The sequence below is a fragment of the Thalassophryne amazonica genome, chromosome 2 (genome assembly GCF_902500255.1).
Source record: "Thalassophryne amazonica chromosome 2, fThaAma1.1, whole genome shotgun sequence".
Taxonomy (NCBI): domain Eukaryota; kingdom Metazoa; phylum Chordata; class Actinopteri; order Batrachoidiformes; family Batrachoididae; genus Thalassophryne; species Thalassophryne amazonica.
Genome location: NC_047104.1, coordinates 97,071,474 through 97,091,557, shown reverse-complemented (window position 1 = coordinate 97,091,557; position 20,084 = coordinate 97,071,474). Strand labels below are relative to the sequence as shown.

Sequence of the window (20,084 nt, the reverse complement as noted above, 5' to 3'; positions counted from 1 at the left end):
AAAGGTTGGGGACCCCTGCCCTGCTCTACTGCATGTAGAAAGAAAGACAAAACTTTTAAATATTAGAGCTTGTTTTCCTCTTCCCTGAGCACAGCAGCATACATCTTACCCAAAAAAAACAAGGACTTCCACTGACTCAACAGGAACATGATTATATAAAGTGGAGACACATTATGAGATATTATTTACCGTTTACTCCTGACACCAAATGCTTTAACTGCTGCTGTTCTAAGAACATCACTTCACATGACACAAACAGACAAATAGTCCACACATTCATGTCAGCTGCGCTGCAACAAACAAGACTGTTGTACTACAGTGTTGGGTCGGCTGCCCTGAGCAATCGTACAAACCTAATCCTCCTGTGAGGGTGCTGGACATGTGCAATGCTTGAATTCTGGAGACTGATCAACCAATCAGATGAGACCCACCAAATCTCAGATTGTACAGGTGGTGAAAGAGCTGATAGCAGTTAAGATTTTCCAGGGATATGTAGTACTGGGGTTGAACTTATTCAGGTGGTTGGAGATGCTGTTCTTCTGTTGCTACAAACAATCTTTGCTTCCATTTGGAAGATTGGAATCATCCTAATAGACTGAAAGAAAGGACTCGTTGGGCTTTTGTGGAAAAGAAAGGGCGGCTGCCGGGACTGTAATACCAACAGGGGCATTACACTGCTCTTTATTCTATGCAAGGTACTTGCATGGATCATTCTCAACAGGATTCAGTGCAAGCTGCTTTCTGCTTAGCAACCAGAGCAGTCTGGGTTCATACTCAAGACGTCAACCATTAACTGCACACTATCCAGTCCTCATTGAACACAAATGTGAATAGGGCTTCCCTGTGAGTGATGCTAATTTTCACAGTGTTCATTTTAATTAATCAGGCTGCACTGTGGGACACTGCGAGTTCAAAGGTCCCAAGTAAGTTTCTTAACATCATATCTGATCTCTGCACAGGCACTGTACATGCTGCACAGGGCGGGGCAGGGCCTTCAACCTCTTTCCAGTGAAGTATGGCGTTCATCAGGGATATGCTGTGGTTCCTACTCTGTTTAATGCTAGCTTGGACTTGTAGGGTTGTGGAGAACATTGCCTTCAGTGCCTTTGTCTGTACAGAAATGTTTAATGACTCTGACTCCATGGACAATGCTTGCATTTTGGTGGAATCAATGAATGCTCTGATTGTAGCACTTAAGAAGCTAAGTGACTGGGTAACTGGATGAGCTGAGTAACTTAGGGAGACACAGGTGAGTCAAACCTCTTGCGTAGTGAGGGAATGTCAAATGTGACAACATTTTGGCCATGTGATGAAAAAAACATGAAAAATGATCATTCCGAGTAATGCCCCCGCCCACCTACACACCCACACCAATGCAAATGCCAAAATCCAAAATGCGTGCAAAGACGGACACTGTAACCAAACCATTCTGGTGCAGTGGATAAGGCGTTGGGCTTGATACCAGAAGATCCTCGGTTCAAATCTCAGCCTGACTGGAAAATCACTTAGGGCCCTTGGGCAAGGTCTTTAATCCCCTATTGCTCCCGGTGTGTAGTAAGCACCTTGTATGGCAGCACCCTGACATCGGGGTGAATGTGAGGCATAATTTGTAAAGTGCTTTGAACGTCTGATGCAGATGGAAAAGTGCTATTGAAATGCAGTCCATTTGTCATTTTACCATTCTTAGACCATAAAAAGGAGCTGTAAAGGTTGCCGGCAAAAAACTGCCTAGACTGGTCATGATTTTTTTTCTCTCTCACCACTGTAGAAACGGATCAAACAGCTCAGGTCTGAATTGGCTGCCACTTGCTGCACACGTACAGGATCTGTGTAGCCCATAGCTGCCAGATAGTCGTACACCATTTGGAGTGGACGCTCAGAAGGGTCCAGTCTCCTGCAAAGTAAAACAAATTAGGGTGTGATAATCTCCTTCAAAGCAGAAAGAATATCTATCTATGTATATGTTAGTCACTGAAATGCCTTTAAAATTCTACTTATATTTTTCATGTCATGGTTTTTCCAGTCATAGAAACTCCAGTAAAATGTGTTAATTGTTTGATGATGTTGACATGACTATCTGTAGATCAGTTTTCTGTTCATTTAGCCGGGTGTCGCTGTCATGGCATGCCTAAAAAAATAAACCCCCAGGTCAGTTCTGTAGAGGAGTGCGATACTCACAATAAACACAAGTATATGTGATGTTTCTGGGACGCGTCCCTCTGCAAGGTCTCAACAGGTGTGCAAGTGTATTGAACTGTTTAAAAACAGTCGCACAAGTTGTATAACCAGTTAACAGATACATGGGTCTTATAATTGGTCTTGATAAACTCTCACATTTCAACTTGATCCGATGGGTCATAATAACTCTCAATAGACTCTGCACGGCATTGCATCAATGATCGCTGATATTAATATATTTTCCACTCGCACAATTCAGTCGTAATGCAAGCTTTGTGCAAACACAAATAACAAATCACAACGGAGACCAGCCAAGACTTGTGAGAGTTGACAAAATGTCATCATCTTGTAGGTCTTATATAAGTCCTAGTCCCGTGTAAACGGGGCATAACAGGCATCGCAACAAATCAGACTTCAATAAATGATGTAGTGAGGTAGGTGGTTGGTTAGGAAAGAGCTGATTCAAACTTGAGGCAGGTGAAGATTAAGGATTTTAATTAATTTTCATCTTATTTGTACTTTGGAGAAACAGTCTCATGCCCATTATAATACCATCAAAACAAACTGTGTTTTTACACTCGTGTTAAAGGTTCACCTGCAGCCATCCCACTCTGTACACACTGGATCCCATCAGTTCTCACAAGATAGGCAGAGTAGGTTCTGATTAGTGGGAGACTACTTGGGAAGTCCAGGGGTTGTACATGCGTTTGTTCCGCTGGAGCTGCATCACGAAGGACATCTGGCATAAAAGATGTGCCAAATCCTCATACGGGTCTCAACAAACTCCATTGTGGCACCCTCAAGCAAATGGAGCAAGTTGAAAGCAAAATGCATAAATACAGTTGTATGCAAACATTTGGGCACCCCTGACGATTTCTGTGATTTTCCTTTATAAATCATTGGTTGTTTGGATCAGCAATTTCAGCTAAATATATCATATAGCAGACAAACACAGTAATATTTGAGAAGTGAAATGAAGTTTATAGGATTTACAGAAAGCATGCAATAATTCTTTAAACAAAATTAGCCAGGTACATAAATTTGGGCACCCCAACAGAAAAAAAATACATCTATTTAGTAGAGAGAGTGCGCACATTGATAGGCTGTCCCAGCTGAAACAGACCATCAGTTCATATGGACACGCAACAGGCGATCTGAATGTCACGTCTGTCTGCCAGGACATGTATGTCCTGTGAGCGGCACACTGCAGGACTATATGAAAAGTCAACAGCACGACAAATATGTCACTTTCAGTCACATATCAGCAGAAATATGCCATAATATCAGTTATTATTATCACTTTACCGGGGCGTTGCTAGGCCGGTATCGTACATTTACGTCGACGCTACCTGGCTATACCCGCCCGCTGTGCCTCAACAAATGACTTGATTTGTACTTATTTGTACTATGTGTGAAAGGACCCTCAGAGTTGTCAAGGGTGGAATTGCCAACACCAGAAAGATTTACCATGATGATGTTGTCAATGCAGATAAGAGAGCATCTTAGGAAGACTTTGTTCTTGTGGTTTCATTGTTACTTAACTCCAAATCAGATAAACATTGTACACTGCAAATAGGGGTGTCTAAAAACAAGATAAAAACACTAAATCTGAGGGAAATTATCTTGCTGTATGGACAGATCATTTCACTTGGCAAAATGTCTTGAATCAAGTTTTTTAAATCTAGAAATAAGCATGTCAAACACTTAACATAGGAAATTAACCTTTGAAACAAGATAAATTCTAACACTTCTAAATCTAAAGTTTTTTTTCATTATCATTTATTTTGGTTAGAACCAAATAATTTGCAGTGTACCAAGATAAAAAAAAAAAACACGTTAGATTTAGAAGTGTTAGGTAATTTATCTTGTTTTAAAGGTTAATTTCTTATTTTAAGTGTTTAACATGCTTATTTCTAGATTTAACAACATCTTTCCAAGTGAAATTATCCATCTGTGCAGCAAGATACTTTTCCTCAAATTTAGTGAATGTATCTTGTTTTTAGACACCCCTTTTTTGCAGTGTAAAAATAAAAAAATGTTGAACATGGTGTCCAACTAGTACCTAATGGCTGTCCCATAAGATCCACATAGATTTAAGATAATAAGCCAGCAAGCATTTTGGAACAGCGGTTATTTTTCCACCTTCCACACCTTCTCATGTGGTTTGTGAGGACAAACAAGGAGGGGCCGCCTGGATTCCTCACTGGTCACAGTTCAGTAGATAAGTGTTTTATCTTTCTGTAGATAAAGGCTCATTTGCTATTTCTGTCAACATTTGTGGATCCGAGAGGGTTACGACCATGTTCCCTGATGAACAATACAGCGGAGGAAAATAAGTAAAACTGTGGGATCCTGCAGTCACTGCAGCAGGTCTTTGGAAACGCTTTTACTTGTCTGCATCAAGTCCAGCATGCTTAAGGTCTGCATTCTGTTAATGAAACTCATGGACAGGGTGTAAATCAATGCCAACATTTACACAGACTTAAATTTTGTGACATTACTGTGTAAACCTCACTTTCAAAAGAGCATTTTAAGACTTGAAACCACCAAAGTCATCTCACCATGAGATCTAAACTTCAGAAATGAAAATAATTGACAAATAAGCATGTGCTGAGAGAGATGTAGAGAGAGAAGGAAGAAGTCTTTGATTTGGCTCCATTCATATTAAATACTTTCCACAGGGTTGTGTAGATTTCTGTTATTTGAGTTTTAGAACATAACCACTGTTAAACAGTCAGAAAATAATGCTTTGTGTGATTCAGACAATTTCTTTCAGGAAAAAAGAGCACCGCCCTCGTAGAGCGCAAACCTCCGCCAGCACTAGTTTCCAATTCCACAAATTTTTAAATTGGAAAAAAAATTCAAAAATTTTAGAAGTGGCTTTTCATACGCTAAATTAGATATGATCAAACATCAGGAATATGCATTTAATTCATACACTTGAATCAAAGTTTATTTGTGGCATTGTCAGGGCTTCCTTCCAACTTTTTCAGTTTCTGAATTCTTTTTCAGATAATTTTCACAGAACATTGGTTGTCCCTGCTATGCACAATTCTTCATTGCTTTTTGACACTTGGTTTCAGACGGGTAACCGGAAGAAAACAGGCATAAAATTGGAACATCCATCCAATCCATCCAATTTTGGTGGTGTAGGTAAATCCATAACAGAAAAATGAGAGTGATTGAGGCACTTTTGATTGAGATGAAATGCAAAATGTACACAAAATGGGCTTTTCAATATTAAATTAAAATGTCCACAAAATCTGTAATCCAGATCAAACTTTGTCAGTCAATAAAGGATACCATCTTACATAATGTTCTCAAATATGAAAAAAAATTTGACAGTTACAGCGAGAAAAATAAGTATTTGAACACCCTGTGATTTTGCAAGTTCTCCCACTTAGAAATCATGGAGGGGTCTGAAATTTTCATCTTAGGTGCATGTCCACTGTGAGACATAATCTTAAAAAAAAAAAAAAAAAAATCCGGAAATCACAATGTATGATTTTTTTAAATAATTTATTTGTATGTTACTGCTGCAAATAAGTATTTGAACACCTACCAACCAGCAAGAACTCTGGCTCACACAGACCTGTTAATTTTTCTTTAAGAAGCCCTCTTATTCTGCACTCTTTACCTGTATTAACTGCACCTGTTTGAACTTGTTACCTGTATAAAAGACACCTGTTCACACACTCAATCTTGGGAGAAGGTCATGTGGTCACACGAGACCAGAATAGAGCTTTTTGGATTCAACTCCACTTACCATGTTTACAGGATGAGAACAACCCCAAGAAAACCATCCCAACCGTGAAGCATGGGGGTGGAAACATCATACTCTGGGGGTGCTCTTCTGCAAAGGGGACAGGACGACTGCACCGTGTTGAAGGGAGGATGGATGTGGTCATGTATTGCAAGATTTTGGCAAACAACCTCCTTCCCTCAGTAAGAGCACTGAAGATGGGTCATGGCTGGGTCTTCCAGCATGACAATGACCCCAAACACACAGCCAGGGCAACTAAGGAGGGGCTGACTGACTGTTGACCTATGACCTTTAAAATTGAATCAGTTCTTGCCTATCAGGATATGAATCCTCTGTAAAAATTTCATAACGATATGAAAATTGTGGGTTACAGGCTGCTCACAAACAGACAAACAAAGAAACAAACAGGAGTGAAAAGAACCTCCGCCCAACTTTGTTGGCAGAGGTAATTGTCTGTCCGTCACTGACTCCATTTATTCCACACCTCACTCAGCCACCTCTCACGTTCTTTTTCTTTGGCAGATAAATTCACACAAAATTGTATGATGTTTAAATAATTTATCTGCATTTTATTCCATGACATAAGTATTTGATCATCTACCAACCAGCAAGAATTCTGGCTCTCACAGACCTGTTAGTTCTTCTTTAAGAAGCCCTCCTATTCTACAGGAGAAGCTTGGTGAGAGGGCAACTACTGTTGGCATAATTATTAGACAATGGAAGAAACTCAAGATGTCAATCTTCCTCAGTCTGGGGCTCCATTTAAGATCTTGCCTCATGGGGTAAAGCCCTGGTCCCACCAAATAATGAAGGATGAATAATGAGCCACACAGCATGTTTTTTTTTGCTACGAGAGGATTTATTCAACTACTATGGGAGAATAGTGGCTCTAAGAGGCAGTATCTTCAGTTAAGCCTGGGTCCCACCGAATAATGAAGGATGAAGAAGGAGCCACGCATTGGTTTGTCACGATTATTCGAAGAATAACCCACGTTTTCATCTATCACGTATCCGCTATGAGGGTGCCACTATGTGCCTCTCTGTACTCCGCATGTGCCACATAGTAGCCTCTAGTGAACCACGGCCGACCTGTCATTACAGCCTCGAATGGCTCGCATCAGCCACACTAAGCCACGTAGTGCCATGATAGCGCACGTTTAGGCATGAGTTTGGTCCAAACCTCCAGCCCTCCCACACCTGGTCCCTTCAAAGTGTGGGTTTTCAATTCACAGATTCACAGCAGCATTTAAAGATGTCCCTTCTTTTTTTTTTTTTTTAAACACAGTCCAAAAATAGACACTCCAGCACAGTTCCGCAGTTGTGCGCTGTGGACAGGTGGACTGCAGCCTGGCGCAGTCCACCTGTAATGCACCAGACCAGCTAGACCCGAACCACGGGTTCCTGGAGAGCCGCCTCTGTGCCCCTCGCTGGCTCCGTGGCTCTCTGGCTTTTTTCCTGCGGCTTTAAACACACAAATCTTTATGTTTGTCCATTTTTTTCTGCAAAATCGCTCTTTTGCGCACGTGCTGCTGTTGTCCTTTCATGGACAGCCGCCTCTGTGCTCTTTCTAAGTGGCTTCCTTTCCATCCGTAGCTTGCTGGCTTTATATTTCCCTGGCTTTAAACACAGAAATTTTTACAACGTGATTCCACTTTAATTTTGTGTTTGTCCGTTTATTTCTGCAAAAGAATGAGGTGGCCATTTTATTATATACACCTGTGGATCATTTTCAATATAAATATATATCTTTATTTCTTTCGCAGCTTACAAGTCACCATGATACAACTTTTAACTTTGTTATGTCTTCAAAATCGGTCTTTTCGTTCTCCACCTGTGTTGCCGAACAGCTTCTGCTCTTAGCTGCTCCACTGGAGTTATTATCTTCCATGGCTTTAAACACACATCCAGTTTCAAGCAGTCACCCAAATTTTAACTTTGTGTTCATCCAATATTGACTGAAAAATCACTCTTTTGTGAGCTGGCGTTCTGCCTAAATGCTCGTTTGAAGCGTGATGAGTCACTACTGCCTCAGTGCGTCAGTGCACACACACAGCGGAGCTCATGTGATCCATTAATTCCAGAAGTGATAAGAGGTGTTTTCAGCATCCAAGGTTTGACAGAAAATGATTAATCCGCTACAAAATAATTATTTTATATAGAGTCCAGCGCACAGAGCAGGTGGAATTGTGTGCGCAAGAGGAGAGCCGCTCCAAAAATAGCCTCTCAGGTCTTGCCTCAGTGCGCACACACAGTGGAGATCATGTGATCCATTAACAAGATATTAAATCAACATACTTTTACATACAACAGACATCAACATACAGACATACTTTTACAGCTAGGAACTGTTTTATCAAGCTATAAAAAAACATTAAAAATAATTACCTTAAGCTGTTCAAAATACATTCCACATGGAGCAGGAAAGAGAGGGAAAAAAAAAAGTGTCCAGATGAAACAGTCCTCTGTGATTCCACAAGCAATTAGAGGTGTTTCCAGCATCCAAGGTTGAAAATGATCAATCCGCTACAAAATAATTATTTTATATAGAGTCCAGCACAGAGCAGGTGGAATTGTGTGCGCTTCACGCTCCGTGCCTCGTGTCGAGTCTGCGGCTGGAGCGCTTCACGCTCCGTGCCTTGTGTTAGCATTACGCTGCGAGTGCTTCACGCTCCGTGCCTTGTATTAGCATTACGCTGCGAGCGCTTCACGCTCCGGGCCTTGTGTTAGCATTACGCTGCGAGCGCTTCACGCTCCGGGCCTTGTGTTAGCATTACGCTGCGAGCGCTTCACGCTCCGTGCCTTGTGTTAGCATTACGCTGCGAGCGCTTCACGCTCCGTGCCTTGTGTTAGCATTACGCTGCGAGTGCTTCACGCTCCGTGCCTTGTATTAGCATTACGCTGCAAGTGCTTCACACTCCATGCCTTGTGTTACTATTTACACTGCGTGTGATTCACGCTTTGTCTTTCTATCTGTAACCATCAGGGCTTGCGTTAGCCATCTGCACGCAGTCCACAATGTTGACAGGGCCATTGTTCCATGGCTGTAGTACCCGTTTGGCTCCCTTGAGCCCAGATGATGGACATATGTTTTGCCCCTCGTGTCTTGGGATCGGACACCTGAGGGAAGCCCTGAATGGTGATGCCTGCCTTAATTGTGCCAGCATGCCACTGGCAGAAAGATCTGCTAGACTTGCGGCACTGGAAAGTGGAATGCCTTGTGCGACTTTGGCCTCCAGCCCCAGGAAGGAAGCAAAGCGCCGTAAATGCCCACATACAGGAGCCCCTTCTGCTAAGAAGGTTACTCATGACCATGCTTTGGCTGAAAAGGGCGAAACGTTGACTTCTGAGTTTGCTCAGATTTAGTCCTTGCTTCTGAATCTACAGCCTAGGGATGCCGTGACAGTTCCTGTTGTCCCTAATGAGGCTGATCAGACCAATGTAGTTACTCAGCAGGAGGAAGATGTCATGTCTATTGCTGCGACTGATTCCTTGTATATGACAAGTGATATAAACTGTGTAGAGGATCAGGATGAGAGGGGTCTTTCTCCAAGCCATTCATTAGTGGGCTCTCACACCTCTGAGGCAGAGGCCCTGCCACAAACTGGACCTGGACTATGTTTTGTCAAGCAAGCTGTTCAGTTGGCTTTATCCAGGCTTGGGGTCGACAATCCCCCTGTGGAAACCACCACTTCAAGTGCCTTTTTCAAAGTCACTCAGAAGTCTGACTTCCAGTTTCACAACCATATATCAAGGAGCTCCACCGATGTTGGGTGGACCCCAAATCATTGACCCATCTATCGCAGGACTGCGGAGCCCTTAGCGCTATGTGTGATTAGGCGCAATATGGTCTGAACCGTATGCCCGCCGTTGACAGCATTACTGTGAACCTGGTTGTGGCTCCGGCTGATGCTGCTCAGCCGGATGCCCGCTGCCCACGACCTCAGTGTAGGGTCACTGATGACCTCCTCACCAAAAGCTATGACATAGCTGCTCACATCGGTCGCCTAGGCAACTCACTGTCCCATTTAGCCCTTGCCCTCTCAAAGTCTTTGAGGGAGGCAGAGGTTGATGATGCTACGCAAAGTCTTAGTGATGCCTCACTCCAACTCTTTGCTTATATGTCCAGAGGTGTGGCTTGCGCAGTCCCCCCTCTCCGAATCCTGCAGAGGCACACTCCGTTCACTGCCAGTTCTTCCAGGCGAAGTATTTGGACCTGCAGCCCAACAAACTTTGGAGCGTGCTGTTGAGGCTAGTAAATCTCGGCGACGGTTTGTTGACCTACACCAGTCTTCCAGACCTCAGCCAGTCAGACGTGCTACAGCTTTTCACTCTACATGTTCCCGCTGACTCCCAGAGCTGCATGTGCTTTCGCAGTTGAAGGCCAGCTCTCCCAGTGGCCTGCCTTTCGGGAGCCTATGGGCAGACCCCCAAGAACTGAACGGTTTCACAGAGTTTCCAGTAATCGCGCCCAGAGGTCATCAGGGATGCAAGGCAGAGGTGGTCGGGTCTGACTGCCAACGTATGGCCCCCAGCCGTTTTTCACGAAATCATCTCAGCCACTGGGAGGCATTAGTTCAAGACCCATGGGTCATTTCAACCTTGTTCAAGGGTTACAGAATTCAGTTCAGATGTCGTCCTCCAAAGTTCAATGGGATGAGGATGACTGTTGTTTCTGACTCGGTGCAGTCTGCTGCCCTACAACGGGAGATTTTGGAACTCCTGGAGAAGGGGGCCATAGAGCCAGTTCACAGTTCAGACCAGCTCAGGGGGTTCTATTCAATTTACTACCTTGTTCCAAAGAAGGATGGCGGCTTTCGTCCCATCCTTGATCTCCAATGTCTGAATCATTATATCAAAGTGCTGCAGTTTCACATGCTCCACCCGGTAGATGTCCTTCAAATTATCACACCAGGAGACTGATTCACAAGTGTCGACTTAAAAGATGCCTATTTCCATGTGCCAGTGGCGCCTCGTCACAGGCAGTTTCTCCACTTTGCTTTCGAAGGTCAGGCATACCAGTTCAGGGTGCGTCCTTTCGGCCTCTCTCTCGCCCCTCATACATTTACCAGATGTATGGCTGCAGCACTAGCCCCACTGCAAGCTCTTGGATTAAGAATCCTACCCTACTTAGACCATTGGCTTGTCTGCGCTCTGACTCAGGAGCAGGCGCACAACGACACAGCTCTTCTACTGAGCCATGTCTCTCAGTTAGGACTCACAGTGAACTATGCAAAGAGTTCTCTTGTTCCCAGTCAACAAACGACCTTCATCGGCATTGCCATCAACTCCCTGACTATGACTGCATCGCCATCCCCGCAGAGAGTGGACGATGTAATTCGTCTTGTCTCGTCTCACACATTCAACGGGCTGTGACTCTGCCTTTTGGTTTGCTGCTCCGGTTGATGGGCAAATTGACTGCGGTGTCACTAGTGGTACCTTTGGGACTTCTGTTCTTGCGTCCCCTACAAATTTGGATCAACAACCTAGGCCTCAACTCAAAGTTGCATCAGCACAGGCTTGTACGACTCTCCAACTCATCTGTCCGGCGTACAGAACAGCGCTGTGGATTTACTCTTCAGACAGATACCACCACCGGGAGAGTGGAGACTGAACCAAATTGTGGTCCAAATGATCTGGCAGAAGTGTGGTGTAGCGGCAGTGGACCTTTTCGCTTCAAGCACCTCGACACATTGACCACGGTGGTACTCCCTCTCGGAACCAGACAGCCCGATGGGGCAGGATGCATTGGCTCACCCGTGGCCGGATTGCCTCCTTTATGCCTTCCCTCCTCTCCCGCTGCTAATGTTGACACTGCACAGGATAGACCAGAGCAGCCACAGGGTGCTGCTGGTTGCTCCGTTCTGGCCAGGGAGGATTTGGTTTCCCATGATTTACAAACTCCTCGAGGGGGAGCCTTGGGCTCTCCCGGAGAGGAAGGATTTGTTGTCACAGCTACAGGGGAGGATTTGACACCCTCATCCAGAACACCTTCAACTGTATGTGTGGCCATTGAGGGGCCAGACTCCTTGTTAAGTTCTTGTGACCAGGCTGTTGTTCAGACTATCCTTAATTCATGTGCTGCTTCTACCAGGGCTTTGTATGACAACAGATGGAAGCTGTTTGCGTGGTGTGAGAACCAAAAGTTAGACCCGGAGCGTTGCCCTGTGCCTATTCTCCTCAAATATTTACAAGAACTGCTGGAGAAAGGACTTTCTGTCGCTACCTTGAAGGTTTATGTTACTGCAATCTCTGCCCGGCACATCTACGCTGATGGCCAGTCAGTGGGTTCACATCTCTTAGTGTGTCACTTTTTCAAAGGTGCTCTACGTTTGCGGCCTCCAAGGCTTGCACACGTACCTTCATGGGACCTTCCTCTAGTTCTGGAGGGCTTAAGCTTATCCCCTTTCGAACCAGTTGAAAGTGCTGATCTTAAATGGGTGTCAGTGAAGACTGCCTTTATACTTGCACTATCTTCTGCTAAGCAGGAGGGAGAAGTCCATGCCCTATCAGTCACTGGGGACTGTTTGCAATGGAATTCTGACGGATCTGTGGTTACGTTGTGGCCTAATCCGTCCTTTTTACCCAAGAGAATTTCAACCTTTCATGTTAACCAACCAGTTTCCTTGGCTGTGTATGCCCCGCATTCTGATCCAGGATTATCTGTTTCAGGTTCCCTGTGTCCTGTCCGAATGTTGAAGCAGTACATTAGTGCGACTGCCGGGATTCGGAACACAGATGCCCTGTTTGTGTGTTACGGTGATCACAAAAGAGGCTGTGCTGTCTCAAAGCAGCGACTCTCGCATTGGGTCGTGGATGCCATTTTACAAGTATACAGGTCCAGAGGTCTTCAGCCTCCTAAGGTTACGTGCCATTCCACCAGACAGGTGTCCACCTCCTGGGCTGCACCGAGAGGTGTCCCTTTGAGTGATATTTGTGCTACTGCTACGTGGGCTTCGTCCTGTACCTTCGCCCGCTATTACAGACTGAATGTGGCTGCTCCTCCTGCGGTGACTTCGGTGGTGTTGTCTGCCTCCACTCCCCACTGCTGATGCGAGGTGAGTGTGACTCTTCGTGACCTTGTTGGCATTAAGTCATCCAGGTGCTAAAGCACCGCCCTCTGGCGGTCAGGAGGAATGAAATAGAACGAGAGTTACAAATGTAACTACGGTTCTATGAATTCCGGATGACCGCTAGAGTTGCTTGTCACTGAGTCTTGCAAGTTCATTCCGAAAAGAAGCGAGCGCTGGGTGCGTCTGGTATATAAAGACAACCAGTGATGTCACCCAGGTCACATCCAATGGCGTGACTTTGTTGATATATATTCTCGACCTCTGTGCTGCGCACATGTAGTTATCCAGGTGCTAAAGCACCGCCCTCTGGCGGTCTTCCGGAATTCATAGAACCGTAGTTACATTCGTAACTCTCATTTCAAAGCCCTTTAATTGCTCTTTCTAATGAACATATACATGCCTGGGTAGAAAAAAATGTTTTATGTAAAGTGTGGAAATTTGGGGAATTTACTGTGTTTTTTTTTTCCTCTCATCATAATTCTTGATGGATTTTTATAAATGAAGCCTTGTAAGTTGTATTGAAGCTGATTAAAAGCTCGGATAAAAAAAATCCTTATGTATTAAAATATAAATCTGAAGTATGCCTTGCCATTGTGTATATATATATATATGTTTTTTACTAGCATTTTATTACTAGTAGATATAAAGCCATTCACCATCCCTGGTTCTCAAGACCAGGCACCTAAGTGGCCCTACTCTACTCTTTTGTACTCTCCTATTTTACTCTTCCTTTTTAGATATACCTTTATATACTAGCATAGTTCCACCTTAGAATTGGAATATATATATATATATATATATATATATATATATATATATATATACACACACACACACACACACACACACACACACACACACTTTTGTTTCTGTATTTGTATGCATGTGAACGCAGCTTAATGAAAAGAACTTATGACGTTGAGTTATAGTCTCAGTATATCGATATTAAATTGCGACATAACGACTTTAAAATAGACATTTGTTTTACATAATTACATTAAGGCTCTTGCACAGCTCATTTTAGTATTCAGGAATTTGTTTTTGCAATTGGTGCAGTTGATGGTGAAGCACTGGCTGCCTTTTTTTCCCTCTCATTTCGCTTCTGTTTAACAGGCTCAAGGCGCTCTCTCCACCCTTAGTAATGGTCACCGTGCGGCACGCCGCTAGTCACGTGACGTCCATTCCAGGTCTCCATTTCCATGGTTGAAAACACCTCTGATCGCTTCTGGAATCATAGAAGACTGTTTCACCTGGATGCTTTTTTCTCACCCTCTCCTGCTCCATGAGGAACGTATTTTGGAACAGCTTAAAGGTAACTATTTTTAATGTTTTTATAGCTTGGTAAAACAGTTGCATGTTCATTCCTAGCTGTAAAGGTATGTCTATGATAGATTTAATATCTTGTTAGTGGATCAGATGAGCTCCGCTGAGTACGGGCACTGCCGCAATGACTCATGCTCAAAACGAGCATTTAGGCACAAGCCAGCTCACAAAAGAGTGATTTTGCAGACATAACACAAAGTTAAAAGTTGATCACAGTGTCAAAGTGGCTGTGTGGTTAAAGCCGCGGAAGAAATAACGCCAGTGAAGCCGCGAGAAGGAGTGCAGAGCTGTCAAGGAACACAGAACAAGAGCACGCAAAAGAGCGATTTTGCACACATGATCCCACAACTTAAAAGTTGGATCATGGTGACTGCAAATCGTGAAAGAAATAAAGAAATATTTTTTTCACAGTTGCGGCAACGGGTGTATATAATTAAAGCGGCCACCTCATTCTGGTGTCTTTTTTTGTGGTCACAGAGAGCTGGATGAACGCATGGAACTGCTGAATTTGACTCTGGAACACAGGTAGCAGCCTAGGACACACCGGCCAGTGTCGTGCCAAAGTAGTTATCCCCGTCAAAATTTGTATCCAGGAGCGCGCACTCATTCAGTGCAGTGTCTTTTTTTGAACTGCATTTAAAAAATGCGACATCTTGAATGGATGCTGTAAATTGAAAACCCACACTTTAAAGGGACCAAGGGTGGGAAGGCTGGATGTTTGGACCAAACCCATGCCTAAATGTGCACCAATGTCGCGTTATCACGGCTCTACATGGATCATTTGTGGCTTGACATGGATCATATGTGGCGACATGAGTCACTCGAGGCTGGACAGGGCTCAAATGACAGGTCAGTCGTGGCTCACTAGAGGCTGATACCTGGCACATGTGAGGTACAGAGAGGCACATAGAGGCCCCTTAGTCGTGTATATGTGATGGCTTAAAATGTGGATCATTCTTCAAATAATTGCTGACACACACATGCGTGGCTCATTATTCATGGCTTACTATTCGATGGGATTTTTACTAATGTAATCTTTGTGACTGTGGTTGCAGCTCTCTTCAGGTCATTGACCAAGTCCTCCCGTGTAGTTCTGGGCTTTCTCAGAACCATCCTTACACACTTCGCTGATGTGGTTTAAAATCCTGCAGGGCACACAAGGTCCCCCTGCTCACACCAGCACATGTCCAGGCCCGTTTGAAGTTCACCAGTGACCATCTGGATGATCCAAAGGAGGCATGGGAGAAGGTCATGTGGTCACATGAGACAGACATAGAGCTTTTTGGTATGAACTCCACTTGCTGTGTTTGGAGGATGAGAACAACCCCAAGAACACCGTCCCAACTGTGAAGCATGGTGTTGGAAACATCATTTTTTGGGGGGTGCTTTTCTGCAAAGGGGACAGGGTGACTTCACCGTATTGAAGAGAGGATGGATGGGGTCATGTATCATGAGATTTTGGCAAACGACCTCCTTCCCTCAGTAACAGCATTGAAGATGGGTCGTGGCTGGGTCTTCCAGCATGACAATGACCCGAAACACACAGCCAGGGAAACTAAGGAGCGGCTTCATAAGAAGCATTTCTAGGTCCTAGAGTGGCCGAGTCAGTCTCCAGACCTGAACTCAATAAAAAAAAAATCTTTGGAGGCAGCTGAAACTCAAAACCTGAAAGATCTGGAGAAGATGTGTATGGAGGAGTGGACCAAAATCCCTGCTGCAGTGTGTGAAAACTTGGTCAAGAACTACAGGAAACATCTGACCTCTGGAATTTCAAACAAAGGTTTCTGTACCAAATACTAAGATCTGTTTTTCTATTGTATCAAATACTTATTTCATGCAATAAAATGCAAATTTATTATTTAAACATCATACCATGTGATTTTTCTGATTTTTTTTAAGATTCTGTCTCTAACAGTTAAATTACAGACCTCTCCATTCTTTGTAGGTGAGAAAACTTGCAAAACTGACAGTGGCTCAAATACTTATTTGCCTCACTGTAGGTCTGGCAACCAGCCAGGCCAAAGACAACCCCTACAATGCCAGAAATATTTAGTTAATAACGTCAACAGAAAACATGTTTTTACACCTAATCCTTTCAGGTCTCAATAGCTCAGCATTAGTACTTGGCTGGGAGACCGCTTAGAAAGACCAGCAGCTGCGTTTGATTCTCCGAGTAGAAATGGAGCTGCATCAGGAAGGGCATCCGGTGTAACATTTGTGCCAAATCCTGCTGTGGCTTAATGCTGGATCTGCTGTAGTGACCCTTAACAAAAGAGGCAGCCAAAAGACGAACAATAACAACCAATAAAAATATGGCCAATATCCCTCAATCTGGATGTCAATAATCATTTTAGCGCATTGCAGCACTTTGATTTTAATATTCACTCACACAAACAATCTCCTGTGGAGTAACTTATTTTTAATAGTGATTGAACAGTGCACAAATAGGCTTATTATTACTTTTTGATTATTTATTTATTTACAGCAGTGTAATGTTTGACAGTACCATGATGTTAAAAACACCTGCTGCAGTACACTTCAACTAAAGCTAGAAGTGGAGACTTTCAGTCGAACGTGCCGGATGTTAGAATCTGACATCCACTCCACAGAATTTAACTCCTATCGACAATAAAAGTTGGGCAGTACCTTCACTTCTGAATATATTTTTACACTGAACTTTTATTTCATGATCCATTGGTGCCACTAAAACTCCTTGTCAGTTACTCCTATTTCACACCAAACATTTTTGGCAAAGTGTCATGAAAAGAAAAATCATAGTATAACATGTTGATTCCTAACATGTTTTGTTTTGTTTTTTACAGCAGTGTTTGTTGAGTCAGCTGCTGCGCCGTACCTGAAGGAGGGTTCATAATTGGTGTCGTGAGGCCATGTTTGGGTATTCTTTAATATGAAAAATACTTGTGCATTTTTCAGTGAAAAGCCTTTTTTTGTTCTTTTTTTAATATGGTCAACATTTGCAAGACTGTGGTAAGATTACATAAATAATGAGCATACCACTCATGGTCTCTGTGGGGGAGTAAGCATTGAAGGCCTCACCAATTTCCACAATAAAGCTCAGTTAAGCAGCTCAACACAAACAAGGGTGACACAGTCAGATGAAATTCACGATACTAAAGGCTCTGGATGTTGTTGACCTATATAATGTGTGCACCAGTTACTGGAGTACCACAGGGAAAGGAGACTCCAACCCACTGATGAATCTCCGATTCTGCAGCATCAATGTGAACTTTCAACACTAAACACAACCTTCAAAGATACTGGAGGTGACATCCATCCAGTCTACATGTGTTTTGTGGACGTGGAGAAGAGTAACAACCATGCCCTTCAAGATGTTCAGTAGTGAAGTACTACTGTGAGAATTATTAAGTGTTGGACACAGGCATGCCTGGTCACTAGAGGGTGGCACCCTCTCAAAATATTTTCAGGAAAAAAAAAAAAATAAATAAATAAATAAATACTACAACATAAATAATCAAGAAGAAATAAGTACCTCAGGTAAACCTCATTAACTCACGTTCTTGTATGTCAGGTTTTGGCTTTACTCGCGGTCAATTTTTGGACCCTGAAAATTTAGACTACTGTATTAACATCAATTTTAATTGGACTGTTTTTGGGAGGGATCGTCAGTGTGGATGATTCTGGACAATGATTTCTTCATCTAGAGTGAGTTCAGGATCTTTTTCTTCCTCCTCGGGCTGCTGCATGTCAATGATGAGGGCTTTGTCAGTTTGGAAGATTCTGGATGATTCAAAGTTTTTTGGATGTGACCTTCAGATCTTTCCCGCCGGTTCAGGTTGGCCCAGAATTTCTACACGCGCCCGCCACATATGTGGCCAAATACAAAAGTATTTGTATTTGAAAATACTTAAATACATTTTTCGGAGTATTTGTATTTTCTGATTTTGAATTCAAAGTATTTGTATTTCAAATACATCGCCGATCCCAAGTATTTCCAAATACTTTTCAAACTTGGGAATCTCTGTGACACCGTGTTGAGACACACCAGAAAACTATAAGCTTCGCGTTATTGTGATTGAGATACAATAATACAATATGCTGAGACAAGAAGATATGACATTTTATTATTGTTTTGTGATATGGTGGATACAAAAGGATGCAATATTGATGGAAACAGAATATATATTGTGATAGTTTGATTATTGCCTGTGATATTATAATAGTGAATTTGTGATAAAACATTCAATCCTTTACTTATCAATAGTATTTGGTCGAGCTATTTTCACAATAAATTGTCACCGGTTTATCAGTTTTTGTGTTGATTTGTTGTTTATAGTTCATAGAAAGTATTTGTATTTGAAATACTCAAAATATAAAGTATTTGTATTTGAAAAAGTACAAAGTATTTGTATTTAAATACAATGCAAAGTATTTGACCCCATGTCTGATGTGGCCCAAGGCGGAAGAAAAAGATCCCAAACCCACTCGTTCAGAATCATCTGCACTGACGAAGCCCTCATCACTGAAGTACAACAGGTGGAGGAGGAAGAAGAAGATCCCGAACCCAGTCCAGATGAAGAAATCATCACCACCCAGAAAGGAATCATGCTTCAAATGGTCGAAACCAGTGTAATATGGCAAGGCAACATGATTTTAAGTTTTTTTTTGGTCAACCTCATTAACTTGCAGTTTCAGATAACTCGCGGTCTGATTTTGTGGACCCCAACTTGCATGAGTTATCTGAAACTGCAAGTTAATGAAGTTGACCAAAAAATGTAAAATCAGGAGCAAACATCCATGGTGGTGAACAGTCAATGGTCAAATATGAGTTTTTATTGCAGGGACACAAACTACCATATGTGGTTCACATCTGGTTTCTTTTATGGTTGTTGAGATATCTTGGTAAACACAATCAGTACAAACACCACCTCCATTGGGCTTTGTAATAAAAAGGGCACAAATAACTATTTATCTACCTGACAAGGTCTCCATGCAGCTGAACATAGAGTGCTTTTCCCTCCCGCTGGGCACACAGCTCTTCCACTGTAGTGCTGGTCGAGCAGAGTACCAGCTGTAGGTCTATTTGAGGGGTGGAGGAGGTCTGAGGACCAGAGGAAGAGGGCTGGGGCTCCACTGTCCCACCATACAGACACACACATCCACGTTTAGTGTCACCCTTGAGCCAGTCCCGCTCTCGTGACCCAAACCGGCTCTTTCTGGTCATGCAGGTCCCACTTCCATTCCTCTTCATGTTGCGCTGCAGACACAAAATATCACACACATAATTAAAATGAACCCAAAGTCAAACATGTCTGAAGTTTTACTGAGTTGATCTTATGTAACAAGGTTCACCTGACATGTCAAGTTTCAATCATGATATCATACACTCAGGAATTCAGAAGATTGGCCTCCTGGGGACCACAACTGGAATCAAAATGGTCCCAATGTTGCACTTCTCTGAGGTTTTATTGAGGTGGTCTTGTGTACCGGGTTTCACCTTGTTGTTAAGATACCAGCTTTGAGAGACTTGACAATGAAGTTTTACAGCTTCATGGTACAATGACACACAGAAAGATTTTCTTTAAAATATGTGAAATTTCACCTGCAATTTGCCAGGAAGCACATGGGTGACTTGGGCCCAGTTTTAATTTTCTAGATGACAAATAGTTTTTTTTTTTAATTAAGTAATTTATTTTATTTTGGTGGTCCTGTGACATATTTTGATGCAGCATACAGGCAGGGTTCATACAGCCAGTCTGCTCTGTGTGTGC

The 20,084-nt window shown here is 43.0% G+C and overlaps 1 protein-coding gene across 1 annotated transcript in view; it reads right to left on the bottom strand.

Annotated features, from left to right (window-relative positions):
• Positions 1-20,084, bottom strand: part of phlpp2 (PH domain and leucine rich repeat protein phosphatase 2) — a 152,537-nt gene that overhangs the window by 122,723 nt on the left and 9,730 nt on the right. Inside the window, exons 2-3 of the mRNA XM_034190209.1 lie at positions 19,290-19,570; positions 1,761-1,894 (exon numbers count right to left, since the gene is read on the bottom strand). Coding sequence (XP_034046100.1) covers positions 1,761-1,894; positions 19,290-19,570 — 415 coding nt within the window. The remainder of the gene's footprint in view (positions 1-1,760; positions 1,895-19,289; positions 19,571-20,084) is intronic.